The sequence below is a fragment of the Juglans microcarpa x Juglans regia genome, chromosome 2S, assembly GCF_004785595.1.
Source record: "Juglans microcarpa x Juglans regia isolate MS1-56 chromosome 2S, Jm3101_v1.0, whole genome shotgun sequence".
Classification (NCBI taxonomy): Eukaryota; Viridiplantae; Streptophyta; class Magnoliopsida; order Fagales; family Juglandaceae; genus Juglans; species Juglans microcarpa x Juglans regia.
Genome location: NC_054597.1, coordinates 20999756 through 21013519, shown reverse-complemented (window position 1 = coordinate 21013519; position 13764 = coordinate 20999756). Strand labels below are relative to the sequence as shown.

At 37.0% G+C, this 13764-nt stretch overlaps 1 protein-coding gene across 1 annotated transcript; it reads left to right on the top strand.

The window, feature by feature from the left end:
- Positions 1-1437: 1437 nt before the first annotated feature.
- LOC121251674 (respiratory burst oxidase homolog protein C-like) lies at positions 1438-9079 on the top strand. The gene is given in 13 exon segments (XM_041150991.1): positions 1438-2114; positions 2310-2472; positions 2589-2637; positions 2788-2901; positions 3007-3432; positions 4071-4290; positions 4293-4426; positions 4525-4620; positions 4727-4842; positions 5309-5411; positions 6607-6683; positions 7342-7880; positions 8599-9079. Coding segments are annotated over 13 exon segments (2682 nt in total). The 5' UTR covers positions 1438-1579; the 3' UTR covers positions 8709-9079.
- The last annotated feature ends 4685 nt before the right edge of the window (positions 9080-13764 follow it).

The following is a 13764-nucleotide window of genomic DNA, read 5'->3' as shown; positions in this document are numbered from 1 at the left end:
TTTTAAAAATTATTATGATCTATTGAATGACTCGAGCTTGAACTGAATACATAAAATCGAAATCGAGCAATTGATGAACGAAGTCAAGATGTTATCATCATTTTAGTTCGTTTCGATTTAGAGAGTGTTTCATCTCATCTCATTTCATTATTATAATTTTTTTAAATTCTCACGTAAAATATAATAAATAATTTAACTTTTTTAAATTTTAAAATAATAATAATATTAAAAAATAATATTTAAATAATATTTTATTTAAATTTTAATTTTTATTTAAAATTATCACATCTCATCTCACTATCTTAAGTTAGATTTGTGATTTTATTTTTGTTTTTTGAACTTGGGTTGGATTTGTGATGTTGCGTCAAGGTTTGATCGATAGTTGACATGACCTACATAATGCCATGCGAAGGCATAAACAAGTTGGGGTAAAAAAAATCCGCGCGTGACACTTTCCAAACTATTCATATAATTCCTAAAAAAAAATCTCCCATTTGCAAATTAACATTTTTTAAATATGAGTAACGTGACTTCAAACTCGGGAATCAAAATTTGTTGAATGAAAATTCCAAAAGAAATAATGGAGGGGAGGGAAAAGAGATACTATAGTGATGGATATTTACTTGCTAATGAGATAGTGATACGAGATAAAAGGAGATAAAATAATTTTAGATGAGTTAAATAAAATATTATTTTTTAATATTATTATTATTTTAGATTTAAAAAAATTAAATTATTTATTATATTTTATATAAAAATTTTAAAAATTTATAATAATAAAATAAGACGAGATTATTTTTGTATTTAAAAGAAGGAAGTGAGGTACTCTATCGATATTTGGTACTGAAATGGGTACAGGACACAATGGTTTATTCTATTTTTTTCTTTCTTAATGAATTTTTTTATATTTATTTTAAATGCAGAAAAAATATAATACTAAAAAAGAAACAAATTTTAATATTAAAAGAAATTAAAAATATATATATTATCGGTACAAATGATAAGTATATTTGTCGTATACCTATCATTTTTCATAAATTAAAGAGCCATCTACAGTTGTGTGTAAAAAAACAATAATATAAAATGCGTAGTTTTAAAAAGTTTATAAAGCATCCACCACAAATAATTGCAAAAAGATTTTGACGTAATTAGCAGTAGCTGGAGTGACATAGCCAATGACTGTAGTTCGGGTTCATCCATTCTCTTTCTCGGGCAAAGGTGTATGATCGTGTGGCTATAAATTTTTTTAATCCCTGGGGATCTTACTTATTATGGAGGAAAGGTTAGTTGGGAAGACTAAAGACATACTTTTGTCAAGAGTAAAATCACGCTCTGGATGGGCTGTACTTCAGAGCCGTCTGTGTCTTTTATGAAGAATTGTCGATTGACAACTTGGTCCAACTTCTGAAATTTTTATTGGTTGTCTTTCAGTGAGCAAGGTTGTCTTTCAGTGTTAAAAATGTATGTATCTATGGTATTATATATGGTATTTGCTTCGGGGTAGTTGACAAAACTCTCTGCTTCTTGGGAAGTTTTTAGCATTTTAAGTCGTTCAACGTTTTAGTATTCTATATGCTCCATGACAATGCAGTATATGGGAGAAGACGAGTTGCAGGGATCTCAATCAAATCATCCGTATCATCATCACTCTGATACGGAGATAACCGAGAGCAAGACGATTGCTAACAAAAGTAGTAAATCCATCGACGTTGTAGAAGAACCCTCAGTTAACAGCACCATGGACATTCATGACGACTTTGTTGCTGCTCAGAGCGTTAAGACTTCTACTGATCTTGAAAGAGATCCCCAGTTGACTTCAATCGCCAGTGGTTTCGAGAAGAGAACCTCATTCGGTTCCTCAGTAGTAAGAAGCGCTTCTGCACGTATCAGGCAGGTCTCTCAGGGACTGAAGCGTCTTACCTCCATCTCAAAACGAGTCCCTCGCGCTCGTTTTGAACGTACCAAGTCTGCAGCAGCTCATGCTTTGAGGGGCCTCAAGTTTATCAGCGAGACAGATGGTGACGTTGGCTGGCCTGCCGTTGAGAAACGATTAATCAAGCTCACGGCTTCCACCAATGGCTCTCTACCCCGTTCGCTCTTTGGACAATGCATTGGTATCGCAGAGCCTCGCACGGTTTTTGCAAATGATTTTTTATTTTTTTATTTTTAATGTAGTAGTTAATGAAAGAGAAATTCTAGGCGCGTCTCCTCCATAATAGCTTTATGTTAGTTATGCTGTTCCTGAACATGAATTTGTACTTGGACTTAAAATTTACATGGTTTTTCAATGATCTGTTCATTAATGGCAGGAATGAATGAAGACTCAAAGGGGTTTGCAGGAAGCCTTTTTGATGCACTTGCTCGTAACCGAGGTATAGAGGGTGAATCTATCAACAAGGCCCAGCTGAAAGAATTCTGGGACCAGATTTCTGATCAGAGCTTCGACTCCAGGCTACGAACTTTCTTTGACATGTAGTGCTTTTTCTGTTCATTTCTCTGTTTCTCCTTTTTTTTTTTTTCAAAAAAAAATTCCAAGTTATGCTCGAGTGTCTCCAAAAGATGCTGATGAACTCACGATTAAATTGCAGGGTTGATAAAGATGCTGATGGCAGAATCACAGAAGCCGAAATCAGAGAGGTATATGGCAGATTGGATGCAGGACTAGATAAATCCAGAGTGGATATCCCCAACTGACTCTCATCTGCCCCATTAGATTTTGACAATTAACAGAATACAAATCGATATATTCGATTAGATTTTGAGAATTAATAGATATTTTTCTCACAGATTATCTGCCTGAGTGCTTCTGCCAACAAGCTCTCAAATATCCAGAAACAAGCAAAGGAATATGCAGCTTTGATCATGGAAGAGTTAGATCCAGACAACTGTGGATACATCATGGTAAAGTTCCTGCAGCTTTTTGTTTTTTTTTTTTTTTTAAGTTCCTGCAGCTTGGAGGCTAGAGTTTCTCCGTTGTCTAATGTCTACAGTTATTGGAAATGACAGATGGACAACCTCGAAGTGCTTCTGTTGCAAACACCAAACCGGTCTATAAAAGGTGGAGATAGCCAGAGCTTGAGCAAAAAGTTGAGCCAGCGGCTCAAGTATCCTCAGGAGAACAATCCATTTCGGAGATGGTGCCAATGCACAAACTATTTCTTAGAAGACAACTGGCAAAGAGTTTGGGTAATCACACTGTGGATTGGAGTTATGTGCGGCCTATTTGTATACAAGTATGTGCAATATCGAAACAAAGCTGCATACGAGGTAATGGGCCATTGTGTATGCATGGCAAAAGGTGCAGCCGAGACACTTAAGTTGAACATGGCACTTATATTATTACCAGTTTGCAGAAACACCATCACCTATCTCAGGAATAAGAGCAGCCTAGGAGTTGTCGTTCCATTTGATGACAACCTCAATTTCCATCAGGTAATTTCCAACTGTAATATCTTCTTCCTGGGAGCAGAAAAGAGAATGTACTGATAACCCAATTTTGTTTCTCTTTTTTTCGTTGTATTTGTTTAATTGTGATACTCCATATAATAAGTATAAAGGTAGGTGGTGTATGGTATCTACATTGTTTGGGAATGAGAAGTTCTTGTTCTTTATAAGGTTCCAATGAAACTCAAATTGTATCATTGACTAGTCATTTTAGAGTATAGGCCATGTGATTTGGGTTTTCTATTGAGATGTTACAAATGGTATTAGAACCTATCTTAACCAGAAATGTAGGATTTGAGCCGTGCTACTTACAACGGACTGACCCGATGAGGACATTGAGAATTTAAGGGAGTAGATTGTGATACCCTATAAGACTAAAATAAGTGTAGGTGGTGTATGAGATCTCATATTTGCTTGGGAATGAGAAGTTATTACTCTTTATAAGTAACTAATGGGGTTCCAATTGTTCATTGACTAGTTTTTTTGAAGTATAAACTATGTGATTTGAGTATTCTATTGGAACGTTACATTACTAGTTATTTATTTTTATGAGAGATGATGGTAGAGATCTCTCACTGGGCACCAAAAGTTCAAACCAGAACTGACACTGACGATATATTTCCAAGATAATAGCAGTTGGAATCGCCATTGGAACCGGAATACATTCAATTTCTCATCTGGCTTGTGATTTTCCTCGCCTTATTCATGCAACCAGTGACAAGTACGAGTTGATGGAACCTTTCTTTGGGGAACAACCATCAAACTACTGGCATTTTGTCAAGTCTATAGAAGGAGTGACTGGAATCGTAATGGTAGTGTTGATGGGGATAGCCTTTACGCTAGCAGCCCTTGGCTCAGGAGAAGTACGCTCACTGGTTTCAATGCCTTTTGGTATTCCCACCACCTCTTTATCATTGTTTACATTCTGCTGATTCTACATGGCATTTTCCTCTACCTGATTAAGGAATGGTACAAGAAAACGGTTAGCACCTTTGACCTCACATTTAGTTTGATTGTTTGATTCTCATGACTCTCTACATATGTATTAACTTGTTTTTTCCGCCACTGAGCCATTGGCAGACCTGGATGTATTTGGCCGTTCCACTCGCTCTTTATGCATGTGAAAGATCGATTAGGGCATTCAGATCCAGCATCAAGCCCGTTACAATACTAAAGGTAAGCAAGTTAGGAACTCAAGTAGTCGTTATTTTCATCCTATTGGATATGCATATATATTTGTACCATACGGTTTATATCGTCTCCTTTCTGTTTTACGCTGAAGGTGGCTGTTTATCGTGGAAATGTATTGTCGCTTCACATGTCGAAGCCCCAGGGCTTCCATTACAAAAGTGGGCAATACATGTTTATCAATTGTGCTGCTGTGTCTCCATTTGAATGGTACGTGTGAAATCACCACTTGTCTAAAAAATTTAAGCTGATGGGAATATGTAGATTTTATTATTTATTTTATATTTTAACACTCTCCCTCATGTATAAGCCAGACTCCCTCTCAATAGGTGGCCCAACATATGAAATATTTAATTAAATAGAATAGAGTGTAGAGTCAAGGTTCGAAATGTCGAAGTCCCAAGGCTTCCGTTACAAAAGTGGGCAATACATGTTTGTCAATTGTGCTGCTGTGTCTCCATTTGAATGGAATGCATCTTTTAAAAGTACAGAGACCCGAGTATTTTTAACATGCATTTCCGCATGATATTCATTTCCTGTATATAGGCCTCTTTATTACGATATCCAGAAATAAGGTTGCACAATTGCATTTCTCCCTTCTTTTTCTCTGTTTTCTGTGGTCATGTAATTAATTGCTTGCCTTGCTTATTTCTTCTTGCGATTCACATGTCAACAGGCACCCATTTTCCCTGACCTCAGCCCCCGGAGACGACTACCTAAGTGTCCATATACGAGCTCTCGGTGATTGGACAAAAGAACTCAAAACAAGGTTCTCAAAGGTGTGTTCCATTTTAAAACGGATGCCTCTTTTTTCTTATGATTCTTATACTATCAGCAAAAATTGTATACCCTTATGATTCTTAGTCTATTGTATTTGTCTTTAATTTCCCTTTCTCTTTACTCATTTTTTCCTATTTAACGAGAAAAAAAGGTTACGCTTTACTTTAGGTAAAATAACTCTATTTCATGAATGTCCCTAGTACCAACTACCACATCAATAAGAATATTAGTACATTGTGCACCTGAATAATTTGTCTTATGTGTTTGATAAAAAATGAATAATGTTAGATGCATTTTTAAAATATGCAAGTCTCGCTGGCTTCTTCTAAAAAAGAGTGAAATTCACTATTAAAAAAATAATTTTTTTTATTTGGATCCCATTTTTATCCAAAATGAACGAGACTTGCTTACCCAAAAACTGTAAATATCATTTCTCATATTGTTATACAACTTTTAGCACACTGTTTCTTTACTAAACTTTCTCTTTCCTTCCTTTGTCTTAATATTACATGTATCCTTTTGGCAAGATGGTGACAAGAAATACGGTTCAATTAATATACATTTTACTACAAAATCCCTAAATTTTTAGGAATGATTGGTGGTAAATCGCCAATATAATAAATATTCCTCACAGAAAATATGATCACTATCGGTTTGATTTATTATTTTATTTGAACTGTGACACATTTCGTTCGTAAAATTTAGGATTAATTGTAAAATCAGTACTTTATTTTTCATCTTTTTTGTAATTTGAAGCCTTAGATTTTAGTTTATATAAAATTGATACATCAAGAAACTCTCAAACAAGTACTTCCGTGGCATATAAAATTGACGGAAGATGAAGTGTTATCCCTAATTAGCTTACACGTGGCATCAATATCCACGTCATTCGATCAGGGATTGACACATGGCATATAGATGTCACATGTCAATTACACATTAATTTTCTAACGATAAATTAATTGCAGGTTTCTTAAAGTTCAGGTATCAATTTTGTAAAAGTTAAAAATTAAACCCTCGAATTGAAACAACGTGAAAACTCAAGTACTAATTTTGCAATTAACCTAAGAGTTTATGTAGTAAAACTTGTAGTAACTCTAACATTATTCTCGATGAAAATTCAGAACAGTATTAGAAAAGAGTACTGAGAAGCCACCTTATGTGGCTAATATGCTGTGAAATTGGTTGTTCTAGGTGTGTAACCAAGGTGATCCTAGTGGGGAAAGTGGACTCATCAGAGCTGATTTCTTGCAAGAGGATAGCCATACAAAGTAAGTGAAACTTCACTCGACAAAATCACTGCATTATTTTCCTATGATAACAGAAAATGCTAAAGTATAAAGTAACTAGGGCCTTCGAGAGAAACACGTGATGAAACTATAAGGATATACACGAAAAGTAATGTCATTCTAGATTTTGTTATCCTATTCATTTAACTCGTTTCGATAAGATGAAATGATTTTAGATGAATTGAATAAAATATTGTTAGAATATTATTTTTTAATATTATTATTATTTTAAAATTTAAAAATTTTGAATTGTTTATTATATTTTATGTGAAAATTTAGAAAAATTATAATGATGATATGAGATGAGATATTTTCTGAATCCAAACCAATCCTTAGTGCTGCGATCAATTTAAGTAGTTTCATATTAACTACTACCACTTAATTAAAAAAATATATTTATATATTCATTTCCATTTAAATGGTATACATATATAAATATTAAGTGACTGTCCCTTTTTATTGACTGTCCATTTAAATGATTTTTTATTTTAAATGACCATGACTGGCTAAAGATATATATTGTCAATGGGGTGGCTGAACTAAAATTAAAAAGAAAAAAAAAATAATCTGGATTTTAAAAATGATTAGTTTTCTCTTTAACGAAATAATGAATCAACAACGGTCATGGATAAATGAACAGTTGTCCGAAAGTTCTGATCGACGGTCCATATGGAGCGCCAGCACAAGAGTACAAGAACTATGAGGTGGTATTGTTGGTGGGGCTGGGAATTGGGGCAACCCCAATGATCAGTATAATGAAAGACATAGTGAACAACAACAGGGCCGTGGAAGAGGAGAAGATCAATGCTTTAGAGAAAGGAAGTAAAACATCAGGCGCAGAAGCAGAAGGAGCAAGTCATATGAATGAATTCCACACTAGGAGGGCATACTTCTACTGGGTAACAAGGGAGCAGGGCTCCTTTGACTGGTTTAAAAGTGAAATGAATGAGGTGGCTGAACTGGACAACAGGAGAGTGATTGAGCTCCACACTTACTGCACCTGTGTCTACCAAGAGGGTGATGCGCGTTCTGCTCTCATTACCATGCTGCAGTCCCTCAACCATGCCAAGAATGGCATCGACATCGTCTCTGGTACACGCGTCAAGTCCCACTTTGCCAAGCCCGATTGGCGGACTGTCTACGAGCGCATTGCGCGCAGACACACCCACTCCCGAGTAGGTCAGTCTCAGTCCTACCCCCGACACCACATTGTATTTTTTGAGTTGCTTTTTTCTCATTGTTACGTATTCCACTACTTTTTTCGTTCCGTGTTCTCATCTTCACATTATCAGAAGCGCTTTATGTCTTTTCCGCGCATAAAGCTATATAATAATAGATGGATAAATTTGATTAGTATGCATGCATGGCTATCGCGTTCCACGTTTTAGAGCGCTTTATGTCGTTTCCTTGCGAAAAAGATGATGGATATCTATGTATATATACATAGAGATTAAAAAGTTTGCCAAATGTTTTATCATAAAGGAATCACAAATAATTTCATAGTTAACGTTACTTGATATTGTAGGATGAATTTATAACTTTATTTCCTAAAGGATGATGGGTAGAAGAACTCTTCTCATTAAAATATTTCTACTCATCATCCCTATACTATACACTTATTTTTATTTTTTTATTGTTTTCCCTTAGTATGTATATAGTGTAAGGATGATGAGTAGAATAACTCTTCACATTAGAAAACTTCTATTTATCATCCCGATACCGTACACATGCTTTTATTTTTTATCCTTTTATTTATTTTTTAATAAATGTATAGTGTAAGAATGATGAATAAAAGGACTCTTCGCGTTAAATCACAAGTATAATTTTACTAAAAAGAAGTTAATGACTATGTTAGCAAATGGATAATAATTATTTGTGTCTGAACAAACGCATGCAGGGGTCTTCTACTGCGGGCCAGCGGCCCTCGCTAAAGAGTTACGCCAGCTAGCAACGGATTTATCTCACAAGGGCTCCACCAAATTTGATTTCCACAAAGAAAATTTCTGACCCCAAGGGGAAATGGATGAGTCGCACATTGGATGACGATGGAGTCTCGAGCCCCACCACGATAAATTATGTTACTCTCTTTATCTCGTATGAGATGATTGTATGCTTAATTTGTGAATTCTGCTTTACAGCAAACAAATGGATTAGCACATATATAATTGGGACTGAATCTTGTTAAGGATAAGGATGCTGAAGAAACTGAATGAGTTTAGAAGTTCAATTCTGTCAGACTATTATTTAGATTAGAGTTTGTTGTGTTATCAATTACTATCTTAGAGTTTGTTATGAGTTCTACTACTATGTTTGTATCAAACACTTTCTCTATTAATAAGATAGTCAACACGCACCGGAGGTGTGGTTGATATTTTCCTTAACATAGTATCAAGAGCCTATGACTAATGTCACCTTTTCTATGGCCGATTCCAATATACCCATCCCAGAGACCAACGTCTCTTCCCCTTTTCTTCATCCACTAGTATTTACATCAAACACCTTACATGCACCTGTTACTTCTCTCCCAAACTTCACCCCTATCAAGCTCACACGAGACAATTACCTACTCTGGAAAGCGCAGGTTGTCCCATACCTAAAAGGCCAACATCTTTTTGTCTTTGTTGATGGGTCATCCCTCTGCCCTTCGCCCATGATCACCATGGCCACCAACCAAACAGTGGCCAATCTGGATTTTATCCAGTGGATTCTGCAAGATTAGTTGATTCTCTCTGCTCTCAACTTCTCTCTCTGAGAAACAATGTTAGCCCATGTGACGAAATGTCAAACTTCCCATGAAGTCTGGTCAACGCTGGAACGCATGTTTACTTCCACATCCTATGCTCGTTCAATGAATCTCCACTACCAGTTAGCCACTCTCAAGAAAGGTAGTTCCTCCATGTTAAGAACCCTAGACGAAATGAAGAGGAAGAAGACATAACGAAAGTGGGGAGATGAACTGAGAGGGCAGTTTACGAAGAGATTAAGGGGAAGACTTAGAAGTCGAGACGACACCGTTTGTGATTCAATGAAATGCAGCATTTACTAGGGAGAATGCAGCGTTTCACTACAATGTAGAAGGGCTGTCATTTTTTAATAATGCAATATGCAGCATTTGTTTTAATTTTAGTAGAGAGTCTATCGTTTTGATGTTAGGCGCAACGTTTTGGGGATCAATCCAAACGACACGTTTTAGTTACTATTATTTTAAGTTGGGTCAGCCTCAGTTATGTTAGAAAAGTCTAGAGTTTGTTATTTGAATGTTGCGAGGGAGCTGCGTATATAAAGCGAAAAAATTGCAAAGGGAGAAATTATGGAATATTCTCATTCTGAATTATGTATTGAAGGTTGGGATTGCCTCGAACAATCCTCTATGAATATGGAATGAAGTTTATCATTTCCTTTACTGTGTTATTCTCTTGATTCAGTGTGTGGGTGTATTTTCCTAGTGAGTTTCTTTACAATTGGCATCTGTGAGCCAACGATCCTTCATGGCATAGGCTACTCGTTCCAAGCAGTAGTTTGATGGGCTTCAGAAGCAAGTTGACGGTCTAGAAGAGGGACTTCAAAAGGTGCGTGGGGGCTACAGGATGTGCTAGGCAAGCTTGATCAACTCACATACATGATCCACTCCTTGGTGGCTAATCAGAACACCATGGGCACCAAGGACCTGCAAGTCACAAATGATACAAATCAAGGTCAACACAGAGGAGGACTTCTCTCATATTGATTGGAAAAATCCATCTGGATGGATATTCAAGGAATCTCATTATTTCGAATATCACCAAAGAGAGCTTTTGATGAGTTGAAGTCAGCAGTGACAAGACCCCCGGTCCTTAAGTTACCTGATTTTTTTCAGCCATTTACTATTGAGTATGACGCTAGTTGGAGGGGTATAGGGGTAGTCTTAATGCAATCTGGACAGCCCCTTGCATATATGAGCATGGCACTCAAGGGTAAGGCACTTCTCTTATCCACTTATGAAGGAACTCCTAGCCTTGGTAACTACTGTGGGAAGTGGATGCCTTATCTTTTTGGCTAGTCTTTTGTCGTCAAGACCGACCAGCAAGCCTTGAAATTTTTGTTAGAATAATGGGTGGGGAAAGTTGCTCAACAAAAATGGGTAAGCAAATTGATGGGGTATGATTTCGTAATTGTTTATAAAAAAAAAAAAAAAAAAACAAAGAAAAAAAAAAGGCAAGGAGAATCTGGTTGCAGATGCCTTGGAAGGGTCACTAGCTATGATATCTTTTCCTACCCTTGATTGGTTAGCTGAGCTAAAGGATAGCTATGAAGGGTTGTTGAGATGAAGGAAATTATTTAACAGTTGCAAGAAAAAAGATCACCACCAAAGGGGTATGAAGAACAACAGGAGTTATTATTGAGGAAGGGAAGAATTGTGATTATGCCTAACTCTTCATTCAAGAGTAAGGTAATGCACTATATCCATGACCACCCTTTTGGAGGACACTCGTGTTACTTAAAAATATACCAAAGAGCTAAGAGAGACTTCTATTAGAAGGGAATAAAGAAGGATATAAAGAAATTAATCTGAGAATGTGACACTTGTCAAACAGTAAAGTATGAAATGACCCTAGCAGTGGGACTGCTGCAACCCCTGCTAGTACCACAGCAAGGTTGGACAAACATCTCTATGGACTTCATAAAGGGGATGCTCATGTCTCAAGGCCAAAATGTGATTTTAGTGGTGATGGATAGGTTTACTAAAATTGGACATTTTATACCTCTTTCTCATCCTTACACAGTCTATGTGGTGGCCAATATGTTTTTGAACCATGTTTTTAAATTACATGGACTTTCTCGAACCATTGTTACTGACAATGATCCTATGTTTGTGAGTTCTTTTTGGAAGGCTTTTTTTCTTATTGCAGGGGTCTACTCTTAACGATAGTTCTCCCTACCATCCACAGGATGATAGCCAAACATAAGCCCTAAACAAATGTGTGAAGGGTTATCTATAGTGTTAGACAGGACTAAAACCTCAAAGATGGACACAATGGCTAACATTTGTAGAATGGTGGTATAATACATCGTATCACACAGCCACTAAGCTAACTCCCTTTGAAGCATTGTATGGCCACCCTCCCACCTCAGCTATTATCTTATATTCCAGGGACTTCATCAAACATCTTAGTCGACCAAACACTGAGGGCTAGGGAGCAGAAAACCAAAATATTAAAAGGAAAATTTAGAAGCAGCCAAGAATAGGATGAAGGTACAAGTTAAGAACCGATCAGAAAGAAAATTCGATGTTGGGGATTAGGTGTACTACGACTGCAACCCTACCGCCAGAGCTCCATAGCTACTCGTCAGAATTTGAAACTAGCTCCATGTTATTATGGGCCTTTCCAAGTGGAACAGAAGATGGGTGAGGTAGCATATCGTCTCAGGTTGCGATGTCTTAAAAAATCCACCCAACCTTCCATGTTTCATGCCTCAAATGAAAGATTAGGACTCAAATCCAGCCCTTAGCCACTCATCTCCTAGTCAATCCTCAAGGAGAGGTACAACCTGAGCCAGAATCCATTGTGGATAGGTGTATGAAGCTTCATGGGAACAAGGCTACGATGGAGGTGTTGGTCAAATGGATTGACGCCATTGAAGAAGACAATACATGGGAGAATTTGTGGAAATTACACCAACAATATCCGCATCTTGTGGGTAAGGTGTTGTGAAGGAAGAGAGAATTGTTAAGAACCATAGACGAAATAAAGAGGAAGAAGACATAACGGAAGTGAGGAGATGAACTGAGAGGGTAGTTTACGAAGATATTAAGGGGAAGACTTAGAACTCAAGACGACACCGTTTGTGATTCAACGAAGTGCAGCATTTTACTAGGGAGGACGCAATGTTTCACTAGAATGCAAAAGTGTTGTCGTTTTTTAATAATGCAATACGCAACGTTTGTTTCAATGTTAGTAGAGAGTCTGTCGTTTTGATGTTAGGTGCAACGTTTTGAGGATCAAGCCAAAAGGTGCATTTTAGTTACTGTTATTTTAAGTTGGGTCAGTCTCAGTCATGTTAGCAAAGTCTAGAGTTTGATATGGGAATGCTGGGAGGAACCTGCGTATATGAAGCGGAAAAATTGCAAAGGGAAAGGTTCTGGAATATTCTCATTCTGAATTATGTATTGGAGGTTGGGATTGCCTTGAACAATCCTTTATGAATATGGAATGAAGTTTATCATTTCCTTTATTGTGTTCTTCTTTTGATTCAATGTGTGGGTGTATTTTCCTAGTGAGGTTCTTTACACTCTATCTCGGATTACTTTCACAAATTCACCAAACTAGCTGATACTTTAGTTGTTGCTGATCAACCTCTTAATGAGTTTGAGTTGGTTTCTTTTTTGCTTGATGGCCTTGGACCGGAATACGACTCCTTTGTTACCTCTATGACTACCTGAGTTGACCCAATCTCCTTGGAAGATCTCTATGGCCATATGCTTGCACATGAACTCCGCGTGGAACATCACCAAACCTCAACTGATCTTACTCTAGTTGGTGCTAATATTGCTCTCACTCTCGTGGGTTTCATGGTGGTTGTTTTGGTTGTGCTTTTGGTTCCAATCATGTTGGTCATGATTCTGGCTGCTCAAATCGTGGTAGGGATCGTGGTCGAGGTTCTTTTGGCCTGTTTGATTCTCGGCCTATTTGTCAAGTTTGTAATAAGGCAGGTCATACTGCTTTACGTTGTTATCATTGGTATGACAAGTCTTACGAATGTGACCCATCTCCTATGCAAGCTTATTGCGCTGGGCCATCTCAGTCCAGCACTTTGAACTAGTACCCAGACATAGGTGCTACCCATCACTTGACTTCAGATTTCTCCAATCTTAATATCACTGCTGAAGAATATACTAGCCCATATCAGATCCGCGTTGATAATGGCACTGGTTTAACCATCACACACTACGGCACCTTTAAGCTTTCTACTCCTACTCTTTCTTTTCTACTTCATAATGTCCTTTATGTGCCACAAATTAACAAGAATTTACTCTCTATTAAAAAATTCACTACAGCCACTAACATTTTCTTTGAATTTCATC